This window comes from Mesoplodon bidens, assembly GCF_964165515.1.
Source record: "Mesoplodon bidens genome assembly, chromosome: 6".
Lineage (NCBI taxonomy): Eukaryota > Metazoa > Chordata > Mammalia > Artiodactyla > Ziphiidae > Mesoplodon > Mesoplodon bidens.
Window position 1 is genome coordinate 74,371,294 of NC_138162.1, and position 14,920 is coordinate 74,386,213.

Genomic DNA, 14,920 nt, shown 5'->3' on the forward strand with positions numbered 1-14,920 from the left:
GAGGACCTAAATATAAATACATAATTGTACCTGACTTTGATTCTTTTTATTTTTTAAATTTGGTAATCTAGGTTTGTAGATGGATTTTTGCATGCATTTTGCTGCAAGCTGATGCTTATGGTCTTTGTATTTGCAGATGTGGACAGGAGTCAAAGGAGATGAATGTGTTGATATGCATGGGAGGCTTTAGGTGATATGAAAAACAGTATGGTAGAGTTTGTAGGCTGAATCATATTTTGGAGATATAAATTAAATGAAAGCCATTCATTAACATTTCTCAGGCCCAATGTCCTAGATCTTAATTCAGATTAACATCCCAATGTATTTAACATGTTTCTCCCTTGATCCATTGGCCATTAAAAGTTATGTTCAAACTGTGTATTAAAACTATAATCATGGACATCTTTGCTACTGCTGTCCAAAGAAATACCTCATAACACTTTCATTCTTAGCTAAATTTCTGAATTTTCGAAAATGGGTCCCCTTCCTAAGCCCCTCCCCTTCTTTTTCCTTTTTACAATTAAAAAAATTTCTTCATCCTAACTTTATGAGACTGTCAAGGAAGAAACTCTTACAACTATCATAAGACATTAAAGAAGACAGAACAAAATTGAATGCCTTGGGAGTTTTGTGTAGTACAAAAAAGCAAGGAATAATTTGGTTTATTTGTTTTTTCCCATCTAATATTTTTAGGTACAAGCCTATGCAGAAAGTGGATGGGGTTGCAGATGGTTTCACAGGAAGTGGTCAACAGACAGGCACATCTGTTGAGCAAACTGTAATTGCCCAAAGTCAACATCATCAACAGTTTTTAGGTATGTTAAGGTGTAATGCATATTAGTTGCTATCAGGATTTTGAAAACAAGAGAACAACAGTAGTGTTTTCTCCAAGTACAATGTCTATTACAGATGTTAATTACATAGATTTTTTTTGTGTGCTGAAACTATGCACATTATATGATAGTTCTAGTTCATTTCTACTTTTTCGTAGAAAAAGAGCTAATTTTTAAAAATCTCAAGCTATGTAGAACTTTTAAATGCATATGAATTAAAGGCTCATTCCTATGAAATTGTTTTCTAGAATTTGTATTAATTGGGCATTTATGACCAAAATTGTGTGGTAGTTTCAGTAGTAACTTGAAGTGCCAAAAAGAATTCTCATTTCCTGTGTATAAAGTTGCATATGCATATAGTCTCAGATTAGAAAAAATTATTATAAACTTTAGAAAAGTAATTTATTCTTTTAAATTGATCACAGTATTTCCTACTTTTGTAATTTTATAGATGGTATACATGTTTCTTGTTATTTAAGGAGTTAAGGAAGTGGAACTTGAACATTTTGCATATTCCTGTTATAGCTAAAGGTGCAAAAATGGCACTTTAATTGACAGCTCTTCTAGAGATGAACATGCATAGTTTCGGTACAACAGATCAAGATAAGTAGAAGCTCTCAGAGAGTGCGTGTGTGTATGTGTCTGTGTGTGTGTATATGTGTCTATGTGCACTTTCTGACAAAGACAACTGAAATGTACTCTGGGGTCAGAATGGCTACTGAAGTTGAAAGCATTATGGCAGCATTCCCAAACTAGAGTCGTCAAGTATATTCTTGTAGATCCTTGAGCTCTCAGCAAGAATCTTTATGTTTTTTATTTTGTGTCCTTATTTCAATTATAATCTTAAAAAAAATAAAAGCATACTCTGGATTACCTGGAAGACTAGAACGAATACTGTTCTGCAATTTTAGTTTCCACATTTGTATCTGAATTTATCATAAGGTTGGCACCAAAGTGTATTGCATTAATTGTCCAGAGCCAATGAGAAAAGAACAGAGAGAGACTTACTATGTAAATTATGCCTTCATACCAAGGGAAGGCTAAATGATGTCCCAATGCTCTGTGTAGAGGAAAGTTTCACAGCTCATTTGAATATAGAAGCATAATGGGAGAACCAGCCATCATGAACTACGTGTTAGTATAGGGCTATCAAACTCAAAAGATCCTGCACTGCAGCAGTCAATACCATATTCATGTTGCTAGAGGTAATTTAGTTACAGGACAACAGCATCATCTATCATATCAAATTAATGTTGTTAAGTTTAATGTTATTTTTTTAGGTTTCTTTGTACTTATTTTGTAGGTCTTTTGGTTTATGATTATATGAGAGGTATAAGCACAATAAGTTTAAAGCTAGATTTATTTTTATATACCTAAGTAATATAATGATAAAAATAACTAAAATTAATACTGGCCAGCTCAAGGTATTTTTCTTATCATAGGGGTCCTCTATTGAGAGACACTGAGATGTGTTATTTCCACTGTAATCATAGTGAAAATTTAGTTTCTCCAAAATTTTAGAAGTATCCTCTCTGTTCTTTTGTGCTGCTGCTGCTAAGTTTTGTTTATAAAATACTAATATGAAAAGTCCTTGCTTTTTGGACCGCTGACCTTTAAATTTTTTTCCTTTTTAATCTTCTTAAATTTGCCCTCATTAATCTGTAATTGGCACCATCCACAGTAACTTTTTTTCTGTTGTGTTGTCATGGTAACAGATGCATCTCGAGCACTTCCAGAGTTTGGAGAAGTTGAAATCTCTTCTCTGCCAGATGGTACTACCTTTGAGGATATCAAGTCACTGCAGAGTCTTTATCGAGAGCACTGTGAGGTAAGTCTTTTCAAACATAGTCGGACACGTGCTAAGTTTTGCCAGGCAACTTGCTAAAGCAAAATAATCAAACATATTCCTAGAGGACAGATAAAGTTACTTCATATTTCTTTGAGCACTAATAAGTTATCTTTTCTTCATGTCTCAGGGAGAATAAATTTTACTTTCTATCTTCTTAGCCTATTCTAATATGAATCCTTTGATGAAGCAATTCCACTTCTAGGTACTCATTCTAGAAAAATGCTTACATGTAGGGGAAGAGATAAGTGTACAGGGAACTTGTTGCATTATGGTTTTTAATGAAAAAGATTGCTTATAACTTCAATATCTAACAGGGAACTGAATAAATAAAATATGGCATGATCTATAGAGTAGAATGCTATGCAGCCATTAAAAAGAACAAGCAACTCTAAATGTATGTTTTGGAACAAGCTTCAGGATTTATTTTTAAGGGAAAAAGCAAGATGTAAAACAGCGAGTATAATATATTATCATTTGAGTGAAAAAGAACATGTTATATACATCTCTCCAGAAGAAAGAACAAAATATTAATGCTGGTTGCCTTTGGGAACAAAACTTAGTGACTGGGAGTCAGGGAAAAGAGAGTTAATTTTTCAATATACTCTTTTTACCTTTTGAATTTTACACCATAACTGTGTATTTCTGTCAAAACTATTTTCTAGAAATGTTTTATAAAGCACTTTAGGTGTTCCTTCCAGGGATCATTAAGGCTCTAGTTTTGTTTGTTTTGTTTTCATGGTTAATTGAGTTTTCTCTTGGTGTTTTCCATCCCTACTCCTACTCCCTTTCTGAGTATCCTGTATCAAAATTGGCTACATTGTCTCCAGGAGGTGAACTCTCTCCAAGCCCGCTTGTACCTGCAGCTCCCCTGGTAGAAAGAAGATAACAGATTGCAATAGGAGTCTTCTAAAGTACCCCTCCTTTTGAAAGAGGAACTGTTTAGAACTTAAGTAGCTTTATTCCAGGGCTATTTATGATCTACTTAGAAGTAAAAGATAATCCTTGGGCAGTCCTCCTGACTGCTGACAATGCAGTATGCAGTGAGAAGTCTCAGCTCATAACATTCACAGATTTTTTTTCCCACTCCAGAAATAAGAACTGCTTGAGTGAATCTGAGTACTTGTCAGGGGTGCTAGATTATTAACAACCAAGGGCAAGTTCTCTCTGTATTAAAAAACTGTGTGCCAGAAGTGTTTTTCAACATGTCCTGCCAGTTTGTTGTTCCCAACATTTCTTGTTATGATGAAAAACACTTACTATCTGTTTCTCTTTGACTGCTTTTCCCAATATTAGAGAATTTCTGGATGATCCTTAACTATCTAGAAAAAAATTTCTTTCTTTCTTTCTGCGTGAATATCATGTATATTCAATGAAGATTTACATAAAGATTCTCTAATCAGTTTCTCATTTCTCTGTGTTCAGGTGAACCTTGCTTCAAGCAGCCCCGCCTACACAAATATAATTTGGATTGTTTTAAGTTTCTCATATTTATTCAAAATATAACTTGGAGCGTGATTATTTACATGACTAAAGAATATACATTAAAATTAATCTAAATGAAAAATTCCCTCAATAAAATGAAAATATTCTTTGGATTACAAAATTTTCATTAATTGTCAAGAATACTCTATATGAAGAGATATGAACATATATAGTAATTAATCTGCATGGGAAATGGCAGTTCATAGAATGACCCTCATTTATTTCAGAGTTACCAGTGTTCATGCCATCTCTCATGGGGCATAAAGACATAAATGAAAAGGAAGAATTCTAATTATTTTTTCCTGTCACACTTCCAAACTTTTCAAGGACAGGTGCCTGAGTCTCAGATCCAGTCCTGTAAATGGTTGTTTGCCCTAAGCCAGTGAAATACGGATTATTTTAAACTATATTTGGCATACAATTTAGTTTGAACATATTTAAAAGTGGGTGGACAAATGATAAAATGTTTTATTCATTTGTAAAACTGACTAAATGTGGCTGATATGAATGTCCTTTTCAGAAGAATTATTTGAGATTATTTCATTTGAAGAGATACTTAATTTAAGGTGCACTGAATTTGTTACTTGCCTTATTTTATTTCATATTTCCTATAATTTATGTTTTTAAGAAAGATTAATATACCCATTTTGGCTGTTATTTGGAATTCGCACAGTTGGCTTATCAAAGATATTTTGGAAGTATCACTAGTTATGTAAGGAACAAATATAATTTTCTACACAAGATGCTCTGACAGGCATTTTTTTCTTTTAATATATGCATAGTGTTCTTACAGCAATCTCATAGCTAGAAATATGTAAGGTATTATATCAGATATTACTAACTGCTTCATTAATAGACATCTCTCGGAATGTGCCTATACTACATTTGCGAAAGCAGCTATAATAATTTGCCTCCTGAGAAGGTTTTGGGTTTTGCCTGGGATCAAGGACATCTGGATGCCTTTCTTTCCAGGGCTTGCTTTTGTGTTTTTATTGTTACTGATATTAAAGAGTGAGGAGTGTGTTAATTAATTAGTCCCCTTCCCTCCATTTTCATTTTCCAACTACTTGCAACATTTCCTACTAGTTCCCAGAACATGCCCCCAAACAGATTTGGCTTAATACTTGAATTGGTCTCAGAGTGTTTTTGTATAGAACATCAATTACTCTCTGTATCATGCACAGGGCCAGATCTACACGGGTAGCACAGACTCCAGAATTACAAAGTTACAGTTTCCTCTTTCTGCCTTAAATGTTCAGATTGATTCTCTCCATTGCCCCTTGTTGTCTCTTAGCTTCTATGAATTTTGCAGATCTTGAAGGGGCTGTTTTACGCCTTTTTGTTCTCAGTGCTGATGACATCAAACACGTTATACTGAGGACTTGTCTTTTATACTGAAAATAATCACAGAACACGTGATCTTTGTACAAACAAGTTTTGGTTTTATGGCTGCTTTTTATCTGAAGGCGAATTTGCAGACTAATTGCAATGGCAGGGTGAAATTAAATATGATCATCAAAAGTTAATGAAAGTGGCAAATTTTAGCATCATCAAAAAAATAAAAATGTCCTTGGTGCAGCTGGAGATCTAAGAGATAAAATGAAGAAGGAGGAGGTGAGGGCCCCACCCCCAAGGTTAGAAAAGGGAATAGTCTTATAGCTTCTCTCTAAAGGGTGTATGCAGAGAGAGGATTGAATGTAAGCCATTCTGTGACCACAGAGAGGTGCTTGCTGTGCTTTTCTTCTGCCAAGACAGGCACTACCCTCTGGAGGTCAGCCTGACTCTGTAGTTGCTGCCCCCAGCCTCTGCTTGGCTAGGAACACTCCAGAACCCATGGTCAGCAGCCCTAACAGCAGTTAGAGCTGATTGAGCCCTAACTCCGTCTGCCATACACAAGCACCTCCATACCCTTCTCTTCTGCTTTTTTTTTTTTTTTCATGGCTAGTGGACACAGTTAGTCCAGTAAAGACTGATGTGAATTGAATGTATGTTCTATGTCCCTGTGGATCTGAGAATAGTAAGGGAACCAGGGAAGTAGTGGGTTAAGGAATGAAAGAAAAGTTAGGGAAGCAAGCATGAAAATGGAGAGAAAAGAGAGGAAAAAGTAAGGGTGGGATGTGAGGTCATTCTGGGAGGAATACAAGTTACCCTGCTTAATCATTTAAGAGTTATTTCCCCTGGTTTTTTCCTAGCTAATCTCTTTTGTTTTCCCATTTCCGTTGGCAAAATTTAGTCCAGTTTCACCATATTAATTTATGAACCCAAAAGTGTCTTTACATTTAAGTTTTGTTACAGTATGTACTCCTCACACATCCCCATAAGAAATTTTGTAAGGTAATATCAATAACCATTTTGGTTTTTAGGCGATATTGGACGTTGTTGTGAATCTTCAGTTTAGCCTGATAGAAAAATTGTGGCAAACATTCTGGCGCTATTCTCCCTCCACTCCAACTGACGGCACTACCATTACTGAATCAAGGTCAGAATCAATATGCTTTTCCAATTCATTTTCATGGCTGAGTAGATGTCACAGCTAACAAATTAGAGATATGTATACCAGTTGTGAACCTTACCTGATAACATTAATTGAATAGATTGAAATAAACCACAAACTACTCTTTTGAGGTTTCAGCGTGTGTATTATAGCTCCCATTTATATTGATTTGGGGGACTGCAGTAGAACTATTTCATCCTCATGGAATTAGTATCATATCTGCCTTTCATACCGTCAGAAAGTATTAACGTGCATAGGCAGCTCTGGGGGAGTGTTATATATATTCAGCCGTGTGGCACCAGGGCAATGGTGGTATAGTTCTAACCTCAGTAATATTTGATAAACTAAAACTATTTTTAAAGTCCATTTTCTTTTTTATCCTCATTTGCCATCTATTCATTTGCTACATTTATTCACACCAGCAATCTGAGTGAAATAGAAAGTCGACTTCCGAAAGCAAAGCTGATAACTCTGTGCAAACATGAGTCTATCCTGAAATGGATGTGTAACTGTGACCATGGGATGTACCAGGCTTTGGTGGAGATTCTCATCCCCGACGTCCTTAGACCTATTCCTAGTAAGTTAAATGCAGACAAGTACGGATGCTTTTGTTCTCATACATTCCACCCAGGAAGTTTTGGGTAGTGACGTTGCAAACTAGAGTGATTCTAATCTCATTAAATTTGCCAAATAGAAAACATGCAACACAGAGTATTGCATGAAAGCAGCCTAGAGCAAAACTGTAGTAAAAAGGGAAAAATCCTCTGTTTTTCAATCTCTCATTTTCTTCTTGACAAAAAAGACAACCTATAGATGTGACAGCCCCAGTGACTAATTGCAAGAACACTCCCAGGCCAGTCAACCATGTGAAAATCATTCTACCCAAGGAAAAGGTTTCCTTCATAAAGCCCCGAATTTTTGAAATCTGTAATTGCTAGACCAGCCTCTTTCATGTTTGCTTTTGATTTGAAATGAATTTATCTTGGTTTCTACTGAAGTTGAATTTCTTTATAAAAGCATTTACTTTGTCACCGACATCATGTTAAGAACTACAAATGCAGTTTCCATTAACAGTAATGGTTAACTGGCATTTTGAGAGAAAAATCAATGTAACTGCACTAGCACTGTATTCCTGCCATGAAGCAAATAGGAATTACATAGATAAATTAGATTACTTTTTTAAGTGATAGTGTTTTTTAAACTACCCTGTTGCAAACAAAGCTATTTTTTGCAAGTGTCAATATAAAAGCCATCATGGATACTTGTGTTAGAGGCAGCTGAAATGATTTTAGGTCTACATCTTTATGAGCACCTACTAGTAACCTTAACTTTTAAAGATATGGAACAGAATTGCTACTCTACAGTGACATTAATAAGGTAAAAGCAATCTTTTAGCTTGTAAAATTAGCAGCCATGTACTCGAAGTACACTCTTCACAGTTAATTTGTGTTAAATTATTCCAGAAAATATTTAAATAGGGATTTAGCAAGAAACAGTGAAGATACTAACATTTGTATGTTTATACTTTCTTTTTTAAAATGTGGTAACAGTGGAAGATATGAGTTATTTCATATGTTCCCTACCACCTTAAAATATATGCTTAGACATACATTTACATATAGTATCAATGAACACACACATAAACATACATAAATTTGTATAGAAATTAGTTTTTAAAAAATCCAGCTGCCATGGTCTCACATTTTTATAAATTACTAATATTTTCTAGCCTATCTGCACCAAGTTTCCTGACTAAAGATTGATTAAAAGTGATGTTGTCATGGAAAATTTCAACGTGTAAATTCTCTACTGATTTATGTTCCAGAATCTGATTTTCCTGTTTTTGTCTTACTTCCTGTGCTCTGAGTGATAATCTCTAGAGATGTTTAAGAGAAGTTGCATAGGGTAGCTCATTAGCCTATGACATTTTGCCACCAACATAAATTTCTCTCATGAGATATAAGAAAAGGTGTCAGTGAACGCTTTCTTTTTTGAGGCCAGTCAACAACATCAGTGTTCATTCAACAATTCTAAATCTGTTGCTTCTATGTTAGCATCACAAGACTTTAACTTGTAAACTCATCAGTTCCCTAAGTTAAATCATGTATCAAGTGTAGTTGGCTTTAAACCCCAGAATTTTTAAGCACACAATACACATGACCTTTGTTTTTGGCAAATTTTGATTTGAAAACCATTTTATTTTGTCAAGTAGTTTGTCTCTGCATTCAGACGACTCAAATTCAGGAATTATCTCATGAGTATAGTTTTACAGTTTCTCTGAAATTACAAGATGCATTAAGGTGCCACCCTACCAAGTAAATTTGGAATTTTAATTCCTGTTCTATAACAAGACTTAACAAAAATAAAGCTTAAAATATAGTGTAGATCACTATCTTCTGATTGTATGCATTTTAATATTAATCATAAGAAGGTTGAGACAAGTTAGCTTTAGAGTAGTTTTATATTTCTAACCATCCATTCATGAGAAAAAGTTGTCAATCTGCACAATTTGATCTGACATGAATCCCTATAGAGAGAACAAACTTAATTTTATTTTTGAAAATTTAATTTTCCTGGCTACTAGTACTTCACTCTACCATTTACTGTCCAGATGGGATTCCTTTTTTTAGCCAAAAAAGTCTGCATATCACACTAATTTAAAGTCAGCTTGAAGCTACTATACTCTAAAATACATTTATCTGAAAACGGGGGAAAAAAAGTGAAGTGTAAAAAATTGTGTAAGAACTCAACTGGTAACACTCAAATGTACAATTTATGATTATAATTAAAGGTGACCCAAAATGTCATTTAGTACAAAAAAGGAAAAACTTACAATCATCTGAGATACAAAACATATCTTTTTATTTTACAATCTCCCTAGCATTAAATGTGTCTAAATAAAACAAAACCCATATTAAATTTTTTAAAGTAACTTTTCCCAGTTCTTGTTTTTTTCAGATTAAATAATTATTATATATTAATTATAGAAAACTACATAATACAGATAGCCAAATTGAATCTTGTACAAAATTTTACTGAGTTTCAAAGAGGGTCTTTAATTTTTTTTCCCACTGTTTTTCATTTCCATTCATGCCTGCCCTCCATGGTTCCAGTACATAATACAACAGAAAAATATTTTTCTTTCTTTTTTCTTTTTGGCTGAAGTGAGAAGCTTTGGAAATTTCAAAAAATTAGTTCTCAAGAAATTTCCAACTCATGTTTCCAATAGATGATTCTCATGGTTAAAAGTCTGCACTTCTTGAGTGTTTTTCCTAATCAAAATGTAGCCATCTCAGTTGCCTTCTGTCATTTGACCACTTAAAGAAATACTTTTTAAAAATTAGTTGTTTTTATTATTGGAATAGTAAAATTTATATCTTTTGCAATTAATTTGAGTAAGTTAATTATTTCTAACCCTGCTTTAACAAAAGTAATAAAGAAGCATGTCAGACTCATTTGAGCACAGAAAGAAAAACCAAGGAATTTAATCCCATCATTAACATTAATATTCTTGGGAGCCTTGGACAAAAATGTAACTTCTCTGTCTCTTATTGTGGACTACCAATTGTAAGACTTACCCACATTATAGGGAACCCACAGGGATTTATTTTCTGTTGTGGGTGCTTCAAACACTTACTTATTAAATGTCTAAAACTGCTCCCTACACTGTGGAGCCTTGGGCACAGGTGAAGTAAAATGCTACTGACTGAATTACTTGTTGAACAAGAGAAGAATTCTGTTTCCTATTATACAGCCATCTCAGTAAACAGATCCGTTCTTATAAAATAGTCATAATCACCCCTGTTAACGGAAAATGCTTCTAACCATTTTATGACCACCATAAAAACTACTCTTATGGGACCTATCCCTATTCAGGTTTTAACAGAGATGTAAAGAGTATGGAATGGACTGTTTTAGGAATATCTTAAGAATATTGGCCTCTGTGACAGCAATTTTATTATCACAGTGATCTTTTATCGCTGCCTGCCAGTGAAATGGAGAATAGTTATCCAGAATTATCAAGGCAGGCAATTTTAATTTTACCCTACTTTTCAACACAAGTGAGAGATAACTACTCTAATTGACATGTTCTGATGTAAAGAGATGCATAGAGAAAAAGAGAAAGCTTTGCATTATTTTCTTTTTAACTAAAGAAATGAAAATAGGTTAAGAGCTTGAAAAAAAGTCAAGGTAAAGAATTTCTAAAGAAAATACTTAGCCTTTGAGCACAAAGCTGTTTTTGAAAAGAGTGTTTTGTCTAAGATAAAAAATTCCATAAGTATATTCACAACTGGTATATGTTGCTATAAGCAAAAATGTTTGAATGTTTTCATTTCCCAATAAAGTATCATAAGTATCTGGGAACAAAATAGCTTTAAAAGACAAGCCCATGATATAATATTTGGATTCTTTCAAAGTTAGGAGTAATGTTAAAGTCTTGTCAATGAGGATAATATAAGCTCTGTGCTATTTCACATGTTGTGCTTGCATGTTTTCCCTTATTCTAGCATAAAGATTAATGTTCTTTGGTATCTTTTTCGTTCTGCTTTTATTCTTTAACATTTAGGTGCCTTGACCCAAGCCATTCGAAATTTTGCAAAAAGCCTTGAAGGTTGGCTTTCCAATGCCATGAACAATATTCCACAGAGAATGATACAAACCAAGGTACACTTTTATGTCCTTGCTTTTTCTTTTGTGTTTAGGAAATCGTTCTGAACTATGAATTTTAAATCTGTCCTATCAAATGATGTTATGTAGAATATTAATATTATAATAAATTAAATCTTTTAAAATTGATTTTTGTATTTGTATTTTATAACCATGTGGTAAAGAACTTGCACAAGATATGTTGTTTGATAATGCTCCTTTCAGAGAGACTAGAGAAACATTTTAGGTGTGGTGTATTTATCAGCCCTTTTCTAAAATGTATATTTAAGATTGCTTAATTTCAGTTACTAAAAAGAACAGCCTAGAATGTTCAAATAGTTTCCATTTGAGTTTTAGATTTTTTAGGTCCCCTACTATACTCATTGTATTCTGAAATGTTCATGTAAATTAATAACAATTTGCTTTTCAGGATGTTTTGTTTTTTTAACACTGGAGAATACTTTTGTGAATCAAGTAATCATTTTTTAAAATAGATTTATTTTATTTATTTAATTTTGGCTGCGTTGGGTCTTCGTTGCGGTGTGCAGGCTTCCTCTAGTTGCCACGAGCAGGGGCTACTGTTTGTTGCAGTGTGCGGGCTTCTCATTGCCGTGGCTTCTCTTGTTGCGGAGCACGGGCTCTAGGCACGCGGGCTTCAGTAGTTGTGGCATGTGGGGTCAGTAGTTATGGCTCATGGGCTCTAGAGCACGGGCTCAGTAGTTGTGGTTGGCAGGCTCTAGAACATGGGCTCAGTAGTTGTGGTGCATGTGCTTAGTTGCTCCATGGCATGTGAGATTTTCCCGCACCAGGGCTTGAACCTGTGTCCCCTGCACTGGCAGGCGGATTCTTAACCACTGTGCCACCAGGGAAGCCCAAGTAATCTTTTCTTAAAGAGAACAGTTATCTCATAGTTGATGAGTGTATTTCAGGAATGTGGATTATTTAGCTAGAGATATGAATTCTCCTCTCCACGTTGTCCCCTACTAACCATGTTACTTTAGGTTAATCTGTGAACATACATGACAGATTGGACTGATTCTGTCTAAACTTTGATAACAAAAATCACATTTGTGGCCTTTTGTCAGGGTCTGTATCTACTGTCAGACGCCAGCAATATGCCTTGGCTTTCGGTTTGAGAGTGTGATTGAAGCTCTTGTAGCTGACAAGTCTGTGATAGCACAAGTCTGTTTCAGCTTAAGGTTTGCAATAACACATTCTATCTCTAAAACGTATAGAAGGACACATTTCATGGATATGCCCACCTTAGATTGTTGCTTTAGAGCTGTGCTGTCAGTACAGTAGGGCTAACCACATGTGGCTATTTAAATTGTAAATTTAATTAAATTGCATTAAAATTTATTTCCTCAGTCACACTAGGTACATTTCAAGTGCACCTTAACCCATGTGGCTAGTGGCTACCATACTGGGTAACTCATATGTAGAGCATTTCCATCATTGCAGGAAGCTCTCCATGGTAGTGCTATTCTAGAGTGCCACGTTCAGGTGGGCAAATAAAGGAGGTGCTATTTGATTATGATGGTCAGAAGAATGCTTTCCAACTTGCAAAGTCAGTCATAGTTATAACAATACTTTCAAACAGCTAAAAGTACCTCCTGCCCCAGTGTCATCAAAGTGGATGTGGTAGCAATCCATCTGCAATATGGGCCACATCTCATTGATCTCCAGAGTTGATTTGGGTAGTTGACCTTGGTGGAAGGTGCCTTCTGCTATTCCTCTCTCACGGACATGCAGCCTTTTTTCAGCTGAGCATTTAACCAACAAAGATGATCTAGCGTGACAGTGGAAACAGCATAATGAGGTTGTGACTGAAAGTTATTATCAAAATGCCTGGATTCATATCCCACCACTGTACTGTAGTTTCTGTGTAACCTTGAGCAAGAAAGTTAACCTCCCTAAGTCACACCAGGCATCTAATAGAATGTTTATGAGAATTGAGCAAGGTAATGTATGTTAGGCATTTAACACAGTGCCTGGCACGTGATATGTCCTTGATTAGTATAAACCACAGAGATGGGAAAATGTGAAATACTCTCTTTGGGGGTATGTGAACGTCCCTCAAGTTCCACATGGTCCTGAAACATCTCACTATCAAGATAGCGCATCCTTTGGCCTGTGGAACACCTTCTACCGCTCAGCCAACTGACTGTTCAATCAATTTGCTTGTTATATACCCATAGTGATTTAATGTCATTCCTGTAAATATGTTAAAGTCCTCATTAGATCTGCTATGCAAGTAACAAATTTTCATGAGATCATGAGGTTTAGATATTTACCTAGACTTTTTCTTGGTCATTATCTTTGCTATCTTTCCATATAATCCAGTTTGTTCAGGGTTTCAGCAGGAAAAAAATGGTATATCCAAAGGGGAGAATAATTGATTAGAGTTTTAAGAAGGGTCTGTTTCTAAACCCGTGAAAAGAGTTAAGAAAACCAAGGAGGAATGGTAAAGCACCCCAGGACTAGCAATAGTGGGAAGCCTGCCCATCCCTAGGTCTGAAGCGGAAAGAAGTGATTATGGCATCAGATCTTCTCCTTCCTCCACAACTGTGGCCTTAGGAAGGAGAGGGCAGAGGTTGTGAGGGAATGAATACTTTGACTACTTTCTTCCATCCTTCAGTCTCCTACCAGTGCCTTTCATTGGCCAAACCCAATTGGAAGCCAAAGGGAGGCAGTTAATGTAATCTATTCAGTTTAGTCTTCCTGGGCACAGAGCAGAATGGAGAAGGCTGGAAAGTACATTTTGAAGGACAAATGGAGATTTTTCTGGATAGCCCTTTTACAGAAATTCAAATTCTGAAGAGTTCTTCTTGTTGCTTGTATCCGATAAGTTTATTAGCTATGTATTTGCTAATAAAAATAAGTGCTCTTATTTCACCTCAGAATTACCCACTCCTATTTCACCTCTATAAAATAAAGGTAAAAAGAGTGAACCTTAATGACAGTGCTCTGAAAAGCATGTTTTTTAATCCAATTTAAAAAGTGGGACTGGTTAGTGTGGTTTTCCAAGTAAAAGGAAAAAAATGTTATTTGCTTAGTTTGTAGTTGACTTGTACAGAGAATAAGAAATGAAAATCAACATTTTTCCTACTTGTCTTGACTAAATCATTTCTTGCTATGGATTAGTAGCTACTTGCAAGACTGGTTTAATTAATGGTGCACTCAGATGTCGAAGAATGTGGGAGTTTGTTTTAGCCTTGACCTCAGCCTACTCAAAAGGAAAGTAATACTTGGTTTAGAGGTTTAAATGCTATAATTTACAAGTAAGCTCTCTCACCAAATGAATTTGAAATAAGTATCACAGGGAAGCATTTAAAATTTGGCAAAGGAATAAAGATTCGAAGATTGCAGTGGTTTCTTTTACTGGAGGGGGAAAAAAAAATCCCAACTTAATTGGATTTCTTTACAGGTTGCAGCTGTAAGTGCCTTTGCCCAGACTCTGCGAAGATACACGTCGCTCAATCACCTGGCCCAGGCAGCTCGTGCAGTGCTTCAGAACACTTCTCAGATCAACCAGATGCTCAATGACCTCAACCGTGTCGACTTTGCCAATGTCCAGGTACTCTGTTTTCTTTCAAAACGTGTCTTTTAATGAAA

The 14,920-nt window shown here is 35.3% G+C and overlaps 1 protein-coding gene across 5 annotated transcripts in view; it reads left to right on the forward strand.

Moving 5' to 3' along the window:
* Positions 1-14,920, forward strand: part of RFX3 (regulatory factor X3) — a 292,426-nt gene that overhangs the window by 238,235 nt on the left and 39,271 nt on the right. For all 5 annotated transcript variants that reach the window (XM_081236444.1, XM_081236445.1, XM_081236447.1 and 2 more), the window contains 6 exons: positions 694-815; positions 2,549-2,661; positions 6,528-6,643; positions 7,081-7,235; positions 11,226-11,323; positions 14,733-14,882. In XM_081236444.1, the coding sequence (XP_081092570.1) occupies positions 694-815; positions 2,549-2,661; positions 6,528-6,643; positions 7,081-7,235; positions 11,226-11,323; positions 14,733-14,882 (754 nt within the window). The remainder of the gene's footprint in view (positions 1-693; positions 816-2,548; positions 2,662-6,527; positions 6,644-7,080; positions 7,236-11,225; positions 11,324-14,732; positions 14,883-14,920) is intronic.